The 18110-nt window shown below is 38.5% G+C and overlaps 1 protein-coding gene across 2 annotated transcripts; it reads left to right on the top strand.

The window, feature by feature from the left end:
* The first annotated feature begins 1416 nt into the window (after window positions 1–1416).
* Window positions 1417–16416, top strand: LOC144652250 (uncharacterized). 2 transcript variants are annotated; one of them, XM_078512275.1, is made up of 4 exons: window positions 1417–1566; window positions 11149–11476; window positions 12573–13405; window positions 13484–16416. In XM_078512275.1, exons 2-4 carry the CDS (start codon window positions 11186–11188, stop codon window positions 14958–14960), a joined length of 2601 nt encoding a protein of 866 aa, XP_078368401.1. In that variant the 5' UTR covers window positions 1417–1566; window positions 11149–11185; the 3' UTR covers window positions 14961–16416. The 2 variants fall into 2 exon arrangements, with proteins under 2 accessions (XP_078368401.1, XP_078368400.1); XM_078512274.1 differs by having other exon boundaries at window positions 12573–16416.
* Window positions 16417–18110: the final 1694 nt, after the last annotated feature.

Here is an 18110-nt window from a genome sequence, read left to right as displayed (position 1 = left end):
TATTAAGGTGTTCCCTCGCCTACCAAGGGAGGCAAATGGAGAGGTACACCTCGAATAAGCGCCCATCCTGTTGGGTGGAAAATTTAATAAGCGCCCACTCCCACCCGCACCCCCCTAAAAAGAGGGCAAAAGAGGAAATTTGATTATTGTTGAAGTTGAGATTAAAATTGACTAAGTACATCGCTCAGGAACAGAGGGTTATACTCCCGGGTCAACTGTTCGGCTCCACAGCAAAGGATCGTGCATCTAAACTGTGGGGCAATTATAAAAAGAAAGAACATTTTGCGATAGGGGCAACCGTTTTCAGATCGACTTATTAACAAACGAAGGGGAGGGGGGGGGAGGTTAAGCCCAGCAAGGGCCACTCATTTCTCCTGGTCAAATTTTTCTTTCAAGACTTATATTTTTATGAAACGACTTCTAAATTGCTTCGAAAAACTCTTCTATTCAAGGTATGACTTTCTATTTTTGGCATGACTTCAAATTTGGGATTTTCAGTTGTTGCACAGCAGGTCTATTCTGGGGGTGGGGAATAAGAAAAAAAAAAGAGAAACCTTTTGATCGATTTGCTTTAATTATTTATACACTATTCTGTACAAGTATGTACCTTACTGTTTACTTACGCAGGCGACTTATTTTCTAGGGAACTTAATTTTTTTAACGGGCATATTTTGCGGGACCTAATTTTCGCGATTTGGCCAAAAATACGTTAAAACAATTAAAAATGCGTCAAAAACAAATAAGTAACAATAAGGTAACATAATGGTGCTAAATTAAAAGATATATTTACTGATTACACTATGATTGGTAAAGATTTAACTAAGAAATTCAGTAAAACAAAACATAAAAAAAAAATATTATTAAAGACAAAAAACTTACTGATTAACTTCGATCAACCATACGCGATATTGTTTCTTCAAGTACAAGTACGTACTGCAAAGTACCTGAACTAAGCGAAGTCCCTCCCCCGGGAGGGAGTACCTCAAGTAAGCGAATCTCAGCAAAGCACCTCAAGGAAGCAAAGGAACTGAAGTAATGCACCTGTCAATGGTTTGGCCCAGGATGGGGGGGGGGGGGGGGCAACCACGGGAATTTGACATCGTGAAGCTCTCCCAGGTAAGGGATTTTGACATCTAAAATGGTCTGCTGGGTTAGAAATTTAAGAGGAGATATGTGAAATTTGACATTCGCTAGGTGCCCAGGGGTGGGGAATTTTTTAGGAATCCGAAACCAGGCAAAGAACGCAAAATCAATCAAGCAACTGATATTCAGTACACTACAAAAACATTATCAGGGTACATTATAATTACCGTATATGAAGTACCCATGTATCTTTCGATTCTTGCTGCTGACCAAAAGAATCGCGGTCTCTGGCGGCCCCGATCCCATGAGGCTTAGAGGGTGGTCATTCTTTAGTTTCGATAGTCGTTGTAAACATGGCAGGAAGCGAAGGATTGAAGTCTCTGTGAGCGTTTAAATCTCCGCAAAATTAAATTCCAGCGTATACAAAGTTTTCATCATGCCGTAGGCTGTTGGAGCAATTTGAAGAACACCGTTTTAACGAAGGTATGCGAAAATTAACTTGCTTGATACGGTTAGATAATCATTTAGTTGTATCACGTTTCTAGTAAATTTACGTGCAAATTTGATCGTACATTGCTAATGTTAAAGTTCTTTTCAATTAGTTGTATAATTTTTCCATCGATTCAATAACCAAACGCGATAGCTGAACTGAATTTGCCCAGCTTTTATGAACACGTCCGATTTGTTTCGATTTGATCGACTTCATTTGTCTGATCGAGGTATTTATGAAATATTGTACTCGTTATAACATGACTCATGTTTCTAAAAGCTTGTTCGACTGTTAGCCTTTGTGCAGTTTACGCACGTTGTCTTTAGGTTTATGTTTGCTTAATTCACTGTGTCAAACTGAAATTTCTGCAAATGTCTGTACATTCTCCTCGCGGAAGTGAATTATGTATGATTTGCTATTTATAATCAACTATTCCCCGAGGAAAATACTTCCGGTTTCACTTTCGACTCAGCATCAAAGTGACTTGCAGTGCAACCGTGTATAGAAGTTAGTAGATGTTTATTGTCAGGCAATCAGATGTGTATAAAAAAGCAAGGATAGGTAAACTGAACAAGTTGTACATGTAAATTGTAAGATCAAGATGCAATTGTAGGCTTTCAACAGAAGCTGTTTGTCATATTTTTATTTTATCTTTACTCACGCATGCAGAAACTGACCCCCAAATAATTCCTTTGATTACTTTTGTTGGCAAGCATGTCGTGAAATAAAATGTGATATCTTCAGATATCTTGGAATATTTTACCCATCGAAACTGAGGGAACAGGGGTGCGTGGATCTGCTGAAAGCATGCAGTCGTGTTTTAAGTTTTCTGTCATTAATCTGTAACTCTATCTGCAGGTCTTGCAGTCAAATGTTTGAAATATAAATAGGGTGGCTGCAATATCTTGGCACAGTCATATCTCTTTAAGACTGGGGAATTTATTGTTTTCAGTTTCTTATGAAAGCAATGTATTTTATGCCTTGTTTGTTGCAATTCATGATAACTGCCAATGAGCTTTGAAAGGCTTATAATGATTGAGGTTATGGCTATACAGTATCATACCTGATTGGGATTGAACAAGAGTTAACAATTAGTTAATGCTTTCAGGGTCGTAACTAGCAAGAGGCAAGACGAGGCACTTGCCTTGTCTAAACCTTTACTCAAAATTAAAAACCAAATATGTTTTGTTAGGAAAATAATCCTCAGTTGAACAAGATTGATTTTTCTCAAGAAATGCCTCATGAAAAAGGCATCTGAAAGAGATTCATAGCTTCTAGATTTAAAAATTTTCTGGAGAGCAATCCTCATGCCCCCAGAATCCACTGGCAAGATCTTGTCTCATCAATGGCAAAGGTCTGGTTACAGCCCTGGCTTTAGTGTGCACTATTGAGTTATGGAGCAAATGGAAAGTTTGGAGAGAATGAAACAAGCATAAGAGTTGCTCAAGACAATGCCTGAGAGCAACTCTAGCTTTTTTAGTGCTCTCCAAACTTCCTGCGTGCACCATAACTTTGACAGTGCACAGCTAAAAGCATGACCCAATTGTTTTATATCATTGCTGATGGAAAAAAATTTTGTGAGAAATTTTTTTTTCTGATGAAGTGATTTGCTCACGCATATCAGCATTTCCTGCTGGATCATGGTGCATGCTTACATATAGTGAATGTGATTGTCTGACTCTGCTAGCTATGTTATAACATCTACTTGGATACTAGTCTGTTCACAGTCCCACTGTTCTCTCTGTATAAGTGGCTTACAATATCTGTATAATGATACATGGTTATCAAAACAAGCCGGCACCCGCTGGAGTGACACCAGCTACTTGATTTTATGGCACTGGTTACTTTGGCCATAGCACTCAGCTTGTGGAAAACAAGCTCGGCTTGTCACAGACACCTGCTCTTCCAGTAGCTGACGCCTACTTCAGAACATTTTGAAATCCCTGTTGATACAAGTCAATCTTAATATGTAATCAGCATGTAATCAAGCTCGCGTTGTCAATCAAAGCTTTGGTTTGCAAGTAGTTATACTTGTATTCCTACATGTACAATGTACATGTGAAATGTTTCCTTTTGTATATGTGCTGGGAGATCTTTCAGTATCTTGGAACTATGAGAAGCAAACCCAACTTTCTTTCTGACCAAATTTCTGCTCTGACACCTTTTCAGGTCTAACCATGAGCTATAGGATAAGTGGAGTTTTTTCTAAAAAAAAAGCCAATATCACTAAAGTCTTTTCTTTACTACTCTGTTTTACTACTTTGGTTGTTCGATCGCAACACATGGGTAACCAGGCTTTTATTTAACCGAGAAGACCTGGATGCTAAACTAATTTGCATTTCCAGGTTGGTGTTACGGCGAATAATAAAAACACTGGGTAGGAAAAACTTTTACTGTTGCTAGGAGATTTTGGTTTTTGGCCAATCACTAAACCGAACAAACAATGGGTATTGTTTTTTAATTTCGTGTTGAGCTCGTAAGATCAACGAGCACTCTCAATCCCATAGTGAGGTATGAAAAAGGCGACAAACTTGAGCCTTTCCCCACATGGACGAAGAAAGGTTTGGCAACCGGAAATGAATTTTGGTTTATTTTGGAGGTGTTCGCAACTCAACGGTGAAAAAAAAAATGTAAATTTCGGATAGTTTTGTGGTCGTTGTCGTTATTTTTGAAGGCTTTCGCTATGGAGTAAGCTGGAGTTGTCTTAAATTGCCTAAACAAGCAACGAGTGACTTTTTACCGGTGCAGCATGAACGGGAAAACACAGGCGTTGAACTCTATGCGTGTGTTTGTGTGGTCACAACTTACAAATATGAATATTCAAATCTATTCACTAATTGTTGTTGTGAATATTTACGCTTCGAAAAATCAGCTTTTACGACTAAGTTTTTGAAATAAAATAAATAAGAAAAGTGTCCGCATAGGGTGAGTTAGTTTTTATGCAGGTTTTTTGACGAATTTAAGCTTGTAAGAGCGCTTCTTTGTTTAATGTTTTCGACTCGTATAAATAATACAATTATTTACATGCGGGGTGCAATTTATTATCGTCGGAGAATCCACTACTGTTTCTGGAATGTAGCAGATAAAACTTTATTTTCTCCACTCACTACTTCTCAGATTATCTTAAGATTATGACAGTAAAATAAAAAAAAGTAGTAAGAGCGGGCGAGCCCGTATTATTTCAATTTACTTCAAAGGTGATGTTAATAGTTCTTAACTCCAATTCATAGTCGCAAAATTCAACCATTTAATTAAGCAAGACTCCAACGACTTCGGGTAAACCCATGTTCACCTCATCCCACTCCCTGTGTGAATGAATGGTTTCCTTTGTATAACCCCCAGGTGGGCCACCTTTACATTCCTTATAAGGAAAATGGCCACCTTTGGATCTTACGAGCTTCACACGAAAGAAGGGATTATCTTCCTACCCATGGTATTATACACATAGTCCCAAATGCAAATTAGCTTAGTGGTCCACATGTAGGTATACCTACCCCCAAAGGCATGAAATGGTGCTTTTTTCGGGGAATGGCCAGGGGCACTCCAAATGCAAATTAGTTTACCATCCAGGTCTTCTCGGTTGAATAAAAGCCTGGTTACCCATGTGTTGCGATCGAACAACCAAAGTAGTAAACAGAGTAGTAAAGAAAATACTTTATTGGTGAGATATTGGCCTTTAACTTAGAAAAAACTCCACTTATCCTATAGCTCATGGTCTAACTTTTTAATCAAATCACTGTGTTAAAAAATACCTTACAAATCAACTTGCATTTATTTCACCTAATTGCGCTGTGTTATTGTTGTAGATTTTTGCCTTTATTTATCAGAGGGTTGTAAAATAAATAATCATTTTTCTGGCTTGCTGGTACGTTTAACTTTTATTCTGTGAAATCACACAGTACATCACCTGATGTAGCCGAGGAAGCCGGAGGCCAAGTTAGCTAAAATAAGCAATATTCTTGAAGATTGAGCAGCATATTTGTTTTATTACTCAACAATTTAAAATTTTTTTAGTAGAAAAACTGTGGTAACACAGCATTTTGCAAGACTTTGGATGAAGTTTGGCCAACTACAGTAGGTACTTGATTACATGTATATGAAATTTTCGTAACACATTCTGGTAATTTTGCGAATTTCACGATTCGAAAATAATCACGAAATTAAAGTGGCCGCCCAAACAATAAGTGTCGCCAACATGACATGACATGAAAATTAAGTGACTTGAATTATGTCAATAATAAAAGAAAGATCGACTTTAGTACTACTGAAGGAAGAAATGAATGTAAATGGATGTTGTGGTCAATTGACTAAAGAACAATAATTCACGAACAAGCATGAACTGCTTATTGACAATGTGGGTACTGCACTGTTGTTACTGTTGAGATTTAGTCCCACCATTGTGCTTTTGTTAATTTTGACATTATTGCCCATTTGATAAAGTCGTTTTATTTAAGGTGGCCCGATCCTATTTATTTACGAGATGGTTGCATTTTTGAATCGCGCTTTTTGGCAGGAAAGATTTCACCGATTTCCTCGAATTTTTGCGTCCTGAATGAAAAATGTTTGAATTTACGGACAATGGCATTCGTTTTTCAGTCGGAATAAAATCTTTTGAGATTTAAACATATTTTGAAAATCTAGTTTTCACCAAAAATGTCTATAAAAAATCCCAATGACAGATTTCTCCCAAACTTTAGCAAATAAGCCTCAGAGCTCTCAATTTTTGTATCAGGAAGTTTCATGACAATCCTGACCGTGCAACTCGCTGCACAAAATGCTGGTCAAATTGTATTTAAAAATGCCTTAAATTCAAGGACATGTTGTATAATATTGCCAAGGAAATGTAAATTGTGCCTTACTCAAAATCGCGAAATTTAAATGTTGCTAAATATGCCCACCTCTCATAAATATAACAAGGTATATCATAGGATTGTTTGTGATGTATGAATGACAGATAGCAAGAATGACCTACCGGTAACCTTATATTGGTGTTGTAACAATTTGTTGAATTATAATGGAGGATATTGCCTGAGCTTGTTGGTTGCACCTTAACTGTACTGACAACAGGTTTAGAGTTCATGGGGAATGATCCTGCACCTTAACTGTACTGACAGCAGGCTTAAGAGTTCATGGCAAATCTTCACAAAAATGTTGATCAGAAGTGATTAGTTGAACTGAACTGATTTACAGTTAAGAGACAACATTACCGGCTGGTTTTGCCAAAAGCATACTTTTTTATGTCATTATTTAAGCGAACTGAATATTTATTGCAAAACAGGGCTTGTCTTGACATGCAGGCTATTTTCAAATGAAGACCATCCAGGCACGTAGGAGGGGGGGGGGGGGTTGGAAGGGTTCGAACAAACCCCCTTTGGAGGTCAATAATGGAGGGCTGAAAACACAAACTGTTGATTTTCAGCTTCTAGCAAATAGTGGGGGTATGGAGAACAAACTTTGCGTGTTGCAGCCTTTAAAAAAAGTATCGGGAAAGTATTAAATTGTTAGGAGAATGGATCCTTGTGACCTAGTATTATATGCAGTCAAAATAATCCCATCGTTGAAAAAATATTTCCTTAACAGGCGTTCGGGATTTGATAAATGGAGTATGAATAGATGAAAGGCGGGGATTACAATTTCGGTGGACCCAGGTGATACGTGTATTTAGTGCATATTGACGCTTTGACGCCGCTTTTAGTACATTGACGGTGGAGCCGGGGGGTGGGGGCTTAACCTTTTACCCTGAGATGCTTTTGCAGCACATGTCAAGATTTTGTAAAACGTTTCGTGTACTAAGCCAAGTTAACAAAACGCCAGAAATATTGTTGTTATGACTAAAAATATCTGTTATTTAACACTACATCGAGTTTGAAATATTGACGTAGACAATGCTGAAAATAGCATTTTCAGGCCTCTAGATTTCAAAATATTCTGGGGGGACATGCACCCAGACCCCCCCCCCCCCCAAAGGCTGCCAATACGAACACCCTTCCAAAAACCTCAGCTACGCGCCTGCCATCACATGTCAATGTGACCACTTATGGATTTTAGTCATTGTTTCAGTGCTGTCACACGGTTCTTACAAACTCTTAATAAATTAATAAACAATGGTGAATTTCCAAAGGATTTCCAAAGTGAATTTCCACTTCGGGTGATGAATTGTGTCACTCCAAGCAAATAGGAATGCGTGTCACAACTTTAAACAGCATTGTGCGTCGTTTGTATATGTTATCACATGATTTAGAGTGCAATTTAAAATAAATCAGCATGAGTAAATTTTTCAAAGGCTAACCAAATTGCACAAGCCCGTAGGGCGAATGCAATTTGTAGTCTTTGAAAAATTTACGAGTGCTGATTTATCTCAAATTGTTGTGAAAAATCATATGACTACTTGTTAATAATACACATGTATACATGTACAAAAATTTCACTTGAAGTGGATGACAAACAAAACCTGTTTGAACAGTGGCTTACCTTTCCGATTCATTCTTAAACATAACAGAGTTGCTAGGCTTTGTAAAATCCAGGAAAACGGACGGCGGGGCAGTTTTCCAGGTGGGGGGGGGGCTGACTAGTGACTTTAAGTGGGGGGGGGGGGGCTTAAGAGACTCTTCTCTTAATAAGTCTTTATTTTTTTGGAAAAAGTGGGGGGGCTAAAGCCCCCCCCCCAGCCCCCACAGCTCCGCCGTCCCTGGAAAACTGCTAGGGAATTTTAAATCTCTCTGACATGCATTATCAGGTGCTTTTATCCTTATTCAGTTGTATTGGTTTGGGCTGGAATGTCCAACTTTAATTCATGCTTGTAATCTTTCTACTTTACGAGCCGTCGCGTAAGAAAATCCACAATTGGTAGCTTTCGGTAGTTTCGTAAAGCCTCTCTTGTGCTGTGCAAACATCCAATTCCTAGTACTTTGGTTTATATACTTATAACTTTCGTTAAATCGGTCAAACTTTTCATGAATCGTTATGTTTTTGCTCGATTTTTGCTCTCTCAAACACTCCGACATCGGCCGCCATTTTGTTTTGGCACGCTTTCCGACTTTCCTGTCAATCAATTTAATTTCAACTTTCTGTACTCAATTTCAACTTTTTGCACTCAATTTCAACTTTCTGCACTGTTTGGGATTAATTGACGTGCTCTCAGCTAATGAGCATGCAGTAATTTTTGTATGTATATTATTACAATGGGAAAGACTTGGTGGCTATTTGATTTACTGGCTTTGGCAAAAGCTTATTTGTTATGTGTTCTTATTTAAGCATTTGACTCCGGAGCGAGAACTCAATATTTATTATTGAAGCTCCCGGTGTTGTGGTCTGGCCTTTGCAATTGTGTAGTAAATAACAGTATGTGCACAGCGCATTTGAACATATTCATATGAAAAATACCCTATATAAATGTATTATCATTATCATTATTATAATTTAACATGCTATCCCTCCCCCTTAGTAATTTCAAAAATAACATCCATGAAGCTCAGGTACACATGTGAAAAAAAATGAAATCTTTGTATAAATAAATTTAAATCACAAATCACAATCTGCGAACTACTAAAAAGGGCAACATGGATCAAGAAGCTGAAATGTTGTTACCTCGGGGGACCCTAAACGGGTTTATTTTAACATGTGCTGACACACTTACGGTAACAAAGGGGGGCTGTACCAGTATATGCCCACCCCCTTAGTAATTTCAAAAATAACATCCATGAAGTATATGTGTATGTTCATTACCCCCCTCCCCCCCCCCCGAAAAAATGAAGATCAGCCATTACAAGAATGAGTTGTCGAGCCTGTTGTCTTCTTTGCTTTGTTGTTGAGCCAAATAGGATATATTTCAGTTTGTGCCATGATCCTGCAATGCAGTGTTTTTTCTGTTATATATTCATTACAACACTTCAATCGTAGACTTTTGATTAAGTTTTTCTACTTATTTATGCTCGTTCTTGATACTTCGTAGCTCGCTCCTAAAGCTAGCTTTGCTCGCTTAACTTGTTACAGATTGCTGCTATGTGTCTACCGCATTTCGTCATTGTCTCATTGCTGTCACGTGGCCCTCATTAAGACAATATAATGAGAGTAGCATGACATCACTGAGACAATGATGAAACGTGATACAGTCAACTCTCGTCTTGGGGATACCTTGCTATTACAGAAACCAGTTATTATGGACAAAATCCAGATCCCAGCGAAAGCTATGGAGGTTTGACTGTAATTGACAGTCAATTTTTTGCAATGACAATCCAAAAGAACCTACATCCCGTTATGTAAGAGGCTAGTTAACAGCACGTTTTTGTCACACCCCACTATTACGGACTCCTGCTATTAATGACACTAAACTACATCCTGATCATGTCCCCTATAATGAGAGTTGACTGTACTTGCAAAATAGTCAGTCTCAAAGGGCCCTTTGTTTCAAAGATCCTTTCAGCCTTGGGCATTATCCATAATTAGTATTTACTAAAACAGTGGATAGTATTTTTTGCACGCACTAATTGGCTACCCAAACCCCTGAGCAATGTGCGCAAAAAATTGTAATCGTTGCAGGAATAAATAAGTCAAATTAGGTGTTTTAGTATAGACTAAAACAACTATTCACCTCAGTGTCGGGGGCTAGTGGTGGGTATTTGCCAAGCCGCAAAGCAGCTCGGTAAATATCCACCACTACTGTGAGGTCAACTTTGGTAGGAATAATATATCACTTGTTCAGAGAACTCACTCATGAGATATTGCCTTTGCCACAATAAGATAAAATCCATATATTGTCACCACTTATAATATAGTCTACAACCAACGCGCCACTTATTTTACTTTACTGGACACTACCTATGATATTGACATGCCCTGCACCTGGTTCCTCTTCCGCAACTGCCCTTGTCACCGCTCTTAATTTTTGTGACTAATATTATCTGCATCTTGTTTTCTAACTATAGCTATAAGTAAGTAATTAGATTTTGTACTATAATTTTTAACTATAAGTAATTAATTAGATTTGTTGTATTTTTTTATAATTTAGATTTTTATCACCATTCTTACTAGTTTTTAGGGTTGTGCCTCGCATGGGTAACATTATTTTCCCGTTCGTGCAATTCCTTTTTGGTCCTTTTCTTTTTTTTTTGTAAATTTTGAGACCAATAAAGTTAATAGATATTAAAAACATAAATTTATGAATGTAGTAACTGTAAAATACATCAGTGCGCCTGTGCCCCCTTTCAATGTTGTCAAAATGGTAAGATGCTCTCATGTGTCTAATGAATGTTTTTTGTCAACACTGCATGGGGTGGGGAGGGGCAAAGTGTGCATAAATATTTTTTTTCCAATACTTGTGACCATGGCTTTAGATGTGTTTGTAAAGAGCCCAGTCAATGTCTTTAAAAACAATTATTTTTATCCCCTTTCTACTACATGCACTACCTCAGGGCATTTCTTCTTTCAAATGCTGGTTTGTAGTGCCTATATGCAAGACAAAACATTTATTAACCATTCTGTTGAAAATCAACAATAAATTAATGTGAAAGGTAGCATATGTAATCCCATTCAAATCAACTTTTGTCCCATTCTTTATGTGAGTAATTTTCTTTTAGGCTGAGCAAGTGCTGAATTGATGAGAGAATAAACAGAATGGAGAACTTATGTTCACAGTACCAGGAATATCACTCAAACAGTGGCACTGAAATCACACAGGAGTCACTTGTGAAGCAATCAAGGAAATTATTGACCGTTGTAAAACCTGAAGAAAGATTTGTGCACCTGAATATAGATTTTTATAGAAATGTGCTGGGAAAAATTTCTCAAAACTTTGAAAGTAACGAAGAAAGCATACAAAGGATTACGACTGGATTTAATGGCTTAGAAAAATATGGAGTTAACTTGTGGAAGTTTCCTTGGCGCAAAGAGTACCACACTATAAAGGTATGTTTTGTCTAAAGAAAAAACATTTGCTGGTTATGAGTGTTTGATTCTGTAGTATTTATTGTTAGCAGTGTTATACAGGGTTCTATCTAGAGACGAATCTTTTTCCACACTTATATGTATATATTTATATTATATTTTAAGTTAAATAGTGTCCCCAATTAGTAGGCCCTATGGCCAGCTAGAAGATTAGACACTCGAATAAAGTTGTTATTATTATTATTATTGTTATTACTATATGTAGAGGCGCAAAACCTCCATTGGAATCAGCTGTCTATCTAAACTACAGATTAACTTATTGTAATGACTGTCTATGCGTGCTTTTAAACATGGACAATAACTATGTTAGCTAAAAATATGCTAGCTAACTCCTCTCATATACCCTTATTAGATATTGTATGAATGATAGGCTCACTTGACCTGAAGGTCGCGTAGTGATAAATGAAGGTTAATCTGAAGCTGTTGCTGCTTTTACATCTTGTTGTTATGGAAACCTGTCATGTCATTACCTTTGTCGAAGCACTGATTATTTTAACATTATCTGAACGATAAATGAACAAAAAAAAAAACAACAGAGTGTTTCTGTCTCGGAACTATTGGTCTAATAGTTGTCCCTTGGAAAATTGATGTTCTTAAAACTGCATATTTTAAGAACATCAAATTTCTGCGGGGCAACTGTCAGCCGATAATTCTCGACAGAAACACTGTATTGTTTAAATAGTGTCAATTTATCACAAAGCGAGGGCTCATATACCCTTACAAGCCACTCACACACATTGTGTCCACAGTCAGGGTGGGAAGACATAAGGGACATTTACCACGATTTTCGCATCGTGTTACAACGTTTGCTTTCTCTGAAATAAACTTCGCGTAGGAAGTCTTCGAGACGCTTACATGTAAATTGTTTAAAAAAATGAGACAAAAATTAACAGATCAATCTACATCCTTAGGGTTTCTGAGCGACGTTAAGTTAGGTCTAAGTAAACACTGTACAGAAAGCCCGAGGATGTAGGTTGATACATAGTGTCAAATTTTCAAACATAATTATTTCACTGTAGCTTGTCATAACCATAAACATTTTATTTTTCCTTAACAGCTTTACACGGCGTTTTTTAAGTGCAACATTGAACATCAACTTCAAGACACAGAAGTCACATTTGAAATTTTAAAATCACTTGGCTACGCAGTGAGGGAGCAACAGGAAATTTCGATTAAAGAGCCGGTTAGTGCAGGTGCCATTTGGATCGCTTTTAATCTCTTTCTTGCTCAGGTGGATTTGCAAGTGATAAAGGAAATTATGGATCACTTTCCTAACAGCGAGTTTACCTTGAAGCAGATTGTTAAGGCAAGGTCAAAAACACTTAACGTAGAAGATGCTATTTATTATCTGCAGCGAAAAGGCGCTAAACGGCGCAAAATGGAACAGCCACAAGGAGATCATGCTCTGTCTCATGGTCACACGAAAGATATCCACATTGGACGAATCGACGTGATTAACAACTTGACACCCGACGCCACACGTTCTGATGCAGTAAGCTCCGCTGACCAAACCTCAAAAAGGCCAGCAAAACGTTCCGTATTGTCAAAAGGAAGAGGCGATGTTGCTGGGGACACCGATGATTCTTCAACCGGGTCAGTAGTTGACAAGAAGCATCCTTCTGTTGGTTCGCGTACAGAATACAAAGTGTCATCTGGAAACACTGGTAGGCGATATTTTTCCAGCATGAACACTGAACCACTCGGACATGTTTCTGACCAGGATCTATATGGTGTAAGTCCTGAAGGAAGCCAACATTATGGCGCCACACAGCATAACGTAGATGCACATTACAGCACAGCTCCTCCAGCTGGGTCAGATGCACGTTACAGCACAGCTCCTCCAGCTGATGCAAAAGTTAATGCACGTTACAGCACAGCTCCTCCAGCTGGGTCAGATGCACGTTTCAGCACAGCTCCTCCAGCTGATGCAAAAGTTAATGCACGTTACAGCGCGGTTCCTCAAGCTAGGACATCGCATTACCCTGATAACACCCACCGTTACCACACATCACCTCAGGTTGGGCATGCACAGTACTATGACAACACTAAAGATAGAATGGATGCACCTACAGCAGCTTCTCACTCACTGTCACACCACGGGACAGTGCCACCAATGCATTCCATCCACCAGTATACCAATCCAGGTTATGGAAGATTTGAAGGATATGACCCAAGCAGATACGGTGTGGCCACCCAGAGCGGTACAATGGGAGTCATAACTGACGCTAATGGTTATCAGTCCAAGGTGTCTGCACGAACTGAAGCACAGGTGCATGGGACTCCGTCTGGAGATGCCAGGTATGCCAACATTCGAGATACCTACAGCTCTGCTCATCAGCAGTTTGGATCGAACAACTTGGATACGTCTGTATCCTCCAAAGACAGTGCGAGGCGGCATGACCACAGAGATGCGAGATACAGGGAAACTCGTGCTCCTGGTGCTGAACCAATGGAAGTGGAACAGATTGAAAGTTCTCACGGGCATCGAGATGATGCTTTTTCTCGTTATAACGGGATGGCAGAAGCGACCTTTGCCAAAGCCACAGGGCATTCAGGAGTTACAGAATTAAATGCCACAATAAAACATCGGTTAACTCTTGAACCCAGCGATGACTTGTCTGGCAAAGCATCTCAACAGGCCAGTAGTGCATCCACTGAACACAGAAGACAGTATGAGACCACAAGAGAAGTACAGCCAAGCAGGTCCCTCTATCAAAATGAAAGTAATTTCATGTCTTCTAAAGAAGTTGGTCGAAAGACCAGGTCCAGTGCAGCTGACCTAACGAGTCATACAGCAGAAAAAGGTGAAGGGATAAGATCATCACCTGTTCCAACACGGAGGATCTCAGCACAGAGAGAAGAGATACCTCTCCAGCACCAACCTTCGGAGGCTCAGAATCCAGGCCATAGCTTAAAGAATGATCGTCAAAATGAAGTGCACCCGAATCCCCAGGCAGCATTATCACAAGGAGCAAAAACGTCCAAACAAGGCAGCAAAGTTGACAACAGTATCTGTGATATGTGTATGTCGCAAGGTACTAGCATCTGCCGGTTTTGTTTCCGATTCGTGTGTGAAAAGTGCAAAAAAATCTATGATACCGATCTTTGCGAAGTGACTAAAGGACAACATAAGTTTAAGGACTTAAAGAGCATCCCGGTGCAGCAGAGGAAATCTGAACTTTCCAGCCAAAACTATGAAAATGTTGACGAGGGCATTGGAAACGATGAGCTAGATTGGCCCTGTTCCCGATGCACCTTTCTAAATCCTTCAGATCACAAAATCTGTGTTATGTGTGGCGCGACACGCGGTGTTGGCCCTGTGGAACTAACACAGGCTGGAAGCAGAGTCTGCAGGAAGTGTACCTATCACAACAAAGAGGGCGCCAAGGTGTGTGACCAATGTTTAGAAACGTTGGACTTGCAAAACCCTGAGACGTCTGTGTAGAAGATTGTTAATACTGTTAATGATCGACACTGTTTTTTTTATTAATCAGGGACAATGCTACTGTTAGTAGTCTTTAAAGTAAACGTGGAATTAAAAGCAAAAGAATTGTAAAGATGTAGTTGCATGAATTTGAACTATCTGTCGTAGTTTGTTCTAACATGTGCTGTAACATGCAAAAAGGTCTGTTATTCAGTATTCTAACTTTTTTGAAGTCTTATCCTCTTGTGCCCTATACGTATGGAGGATGTGCGTGTTTATTTCATATACAGTCAAACTCTCGTTACCGGACAGCTCTACTCACGCTACCTTGAGAAAACCCGGTTATTCTCTTAAGCGGCTCGAACACTTTCAAGGTGCACGATTTTGATGTGTTTTGTTTAAAAGCTTTCATATAAAGTGGACACCCCAAAGAGAAAATCCAAGCCTCATTTTTTTAATCGATGAAATTCTCATCGCTCTGGAACACAATGATTTTACGGTGCGTATAATCAAAATGCATTATCTGCTTGTTTTGTCATAAATTAAGATTGAAAGTTACTGTTATGGCATTAACAATGTATTGTGTGAGTGATGCAAGCTCCTGCAAACGGTCACCCAAAGCTGCTAGTGGTCGCTTACGAGAATCATTTCCGTCAGCGGCCAGCTCAATTAACGCACACTTTTTATGCTTTCTAAAGTAAAAGCAGTATTGGGAAGTTAAGAAGTGGTAAGATGTAATTGCAAACCAAGATATTTTTTCGAACATGTTTTGCATTTAAAAGAATTTACAACGTAGGGTAGGTGTGAATATTATCTAGGGTACTCGAAAACTCTGCAATACAATACGGTAGTAGTGCCCATCTTAATAGTTGGAAATGATTAATGATCCAACCCTGAAATCATTACATGTACAGAGTAGTTTCTGTTTTGTTTTATAGCAAGAGAAAATACGGGGACGGAGAGGGACTCTCCTTGTCTAGGCCTTGGGATACGTCAAATCCACTTAAGTTATATTTAGACGCATGCAAAACAGAAGTGTCTGTTTTTCTTGACGCCGGCACACGCCATTCATGATTAAGGCGTGAGAAATTTCATAAACAATAGCGGAAAGGTTTCATTGATGAGAGCGAATTGTGAGATATATCTCTTGTTTATAGACTATAAAGTAGACTGTAGAAGGCAAAGCATGAATATAAATAGTATTCTCAATAATCTGTTTTTGCAATAGAAAATATACGTTTTTCAGTAAGGACTTCACTGAGCCCGCGTTTTTTGTCAGCTACGTTGCTAAGCAACGTGACGTACTTTTGTGACGCTTTGCTGACGTAACAAGCATTGGGAGATTTTTTCGTAAAATAGAAATTGTAGTTGGGGGGATGTTTTGTTTTTCATAGCGCGCCTGAGAAAATGATTACTGAATGACTTGTTATTGCCCAATTAAAACCTGTGAATAAAGAAGTCTTAGAATTTTCACAAAGTGGTGCCGTTGTCTTATTTTTTTCTAATATCTACAAACCAGGCAAAAGCCATGCGCTTCCAAGTCAGCGATTGCTTCAATTCTGTTTTAATTGTAGTCTGGTGCAATACACTTTATTTTTCATACTCATTAGTAACTCATCACGTTAAAACAAACGAAACCATAACCGTGATGGTGGTCTTAGCATAGATTTTTATGATTTTACTTTTCCGTTTACCCCTTAGTTTTAGTTTTGATCAAGAAGCTATAATAACCTGGTAATAAACACTCGAGACGGTGTTTCATCACATTTTCAAATATCTCGAATTTCATCAAAAATAGTCCGCTGCGCGTTGTGTTTTCAACTCTTGAAGTTTGCAAATGAGATGAATTCGCCTCTAGTGTTTGTTATTTTACATAAAAACGAGTTTGATTTGCATGAAAATGTACAACTCATGCCCGTTTTCATAATGTATCAGTTTTGCTCAAAACCCCCATCGTGAACTGCAGAGTCCTGTGCCCTTAAATAAGCGAAAAGGAAATGGTCGCAAGCCAATTTTGTTTTGAATTGAAGGTAAATCAACTCGGACATTGCCTATGGACTGACCAGGAAGTCGAGTCACGACGAATGGACTAAGCGAGAGTACGTCTGCTAATACCTTCTTACAAATAGACTTACCAATCAAAATAAATATATGACTGAAGAATTGTGCTTTCGGTCAAACCCCAAGAAAGACGAGCGGACACCGGGAAGTGATGGTAATAGAGGGCAGACCCCTTAGCTTGAATGGTCAAAACATGATGGGCAATGAGCAATGGAAAGGTGCTCGCAAAAATCCCAAACGTGGAATTGTGCGCGCTTAATGTCATTAGTAGTCACTTCATGTGTTCAATTGGAAATCCGCGTACAAGCGTCGAGTAAAAAGTTTTTTTACACGACGAGAATATTCTCTCAATAGTGAAACGACAGAACTTTGTTAATGAGCAAAATGATCCACTGTTGATGAGCTAAATGGCCGATTTGGACAGTTTCTAACTCATTAACAAATTCTTATCGTTTCATGTCTAAACATCTCCGTGCGAGTATTAACGTCACAAGTATTTTACAATTGGAGAAACTCTTTTATGAATATTGAAACCTTATACAATAAACAAAATGGTCCACCTTGAAAATGGCTAGTTTATAACTCGTTTACAAATTCCTATTGTTTCAATATTCATGTATAAATATCGCCGTAAATGAAAGATTTCCCTGAAAATTGTGTTCGTGTTTTAAGGGCAATGACTCAGTGTCTAATATAAGTGTTAAAGTCAGAAGGTCCATAAGTCTTATACACTCAGAGAAATTCCTCTGAATATTAAAACAATCGAAATTCGTTGATGAACAAAATGGTCCACCATGAAATTGGCCAGTTTCTATTGTTTCAATATTCATGGCTAAATATCTCTGTCAGAAGGGGGATTTCCCGGATAATATGTGCGTGTTTTTAAAGTGTGCGAATCCATATCTATTGTGTGTAATGTTGAAGTCACAAGTCTTTTATTCTCAAAGAAATTCCTCTCTGGTTATTGAAACAATAGAAATCTGTTAATAAGCAGCCCCCCCCCCCCAAAAAAATGGTCCACCTTGAAAAATGGCCAGTTTCTAACTCATTAATAAATTCCTTTTGTTTCAATATTCGCGTGTATTAAAATATTAAAAAGCAATATGAGTA

The sequence above is a fragment of the Oculina patagonica genome, chromosome 4, assembly GCF_052425735.1.
Source record: "Oculina patagonica isolate OP01 chromosome 4, crgOcupat, whole genome shotgun sequence".
NCBI lineage: Eukaryota > Metazoa > Cnidaria > Anthozoa > Scleractinia > Oculinidae > Oculina > Oculina patagonica.
The sequence above is the reverse complement of the archived record's forward strand: the minus strand, read 5'-3'. Positions and strand labels throughout refer to the sequence as shown.

Coding starts and splice junctions, on each gene's coding strand:
- LOC144652250 (XM_078512274.1), top strand. CDS start 11,186: ATGGAGAACTTATGTTCACAGTACCAGGAATATCACTCAAACAGTGGC. Junction 11,477..12,572: donor AAGAGTACCACACTATAAAG/GTATGTTTTGTC, acceptor TTTCCTTAACAG/CTTTACACGGCGTTTTTTAA.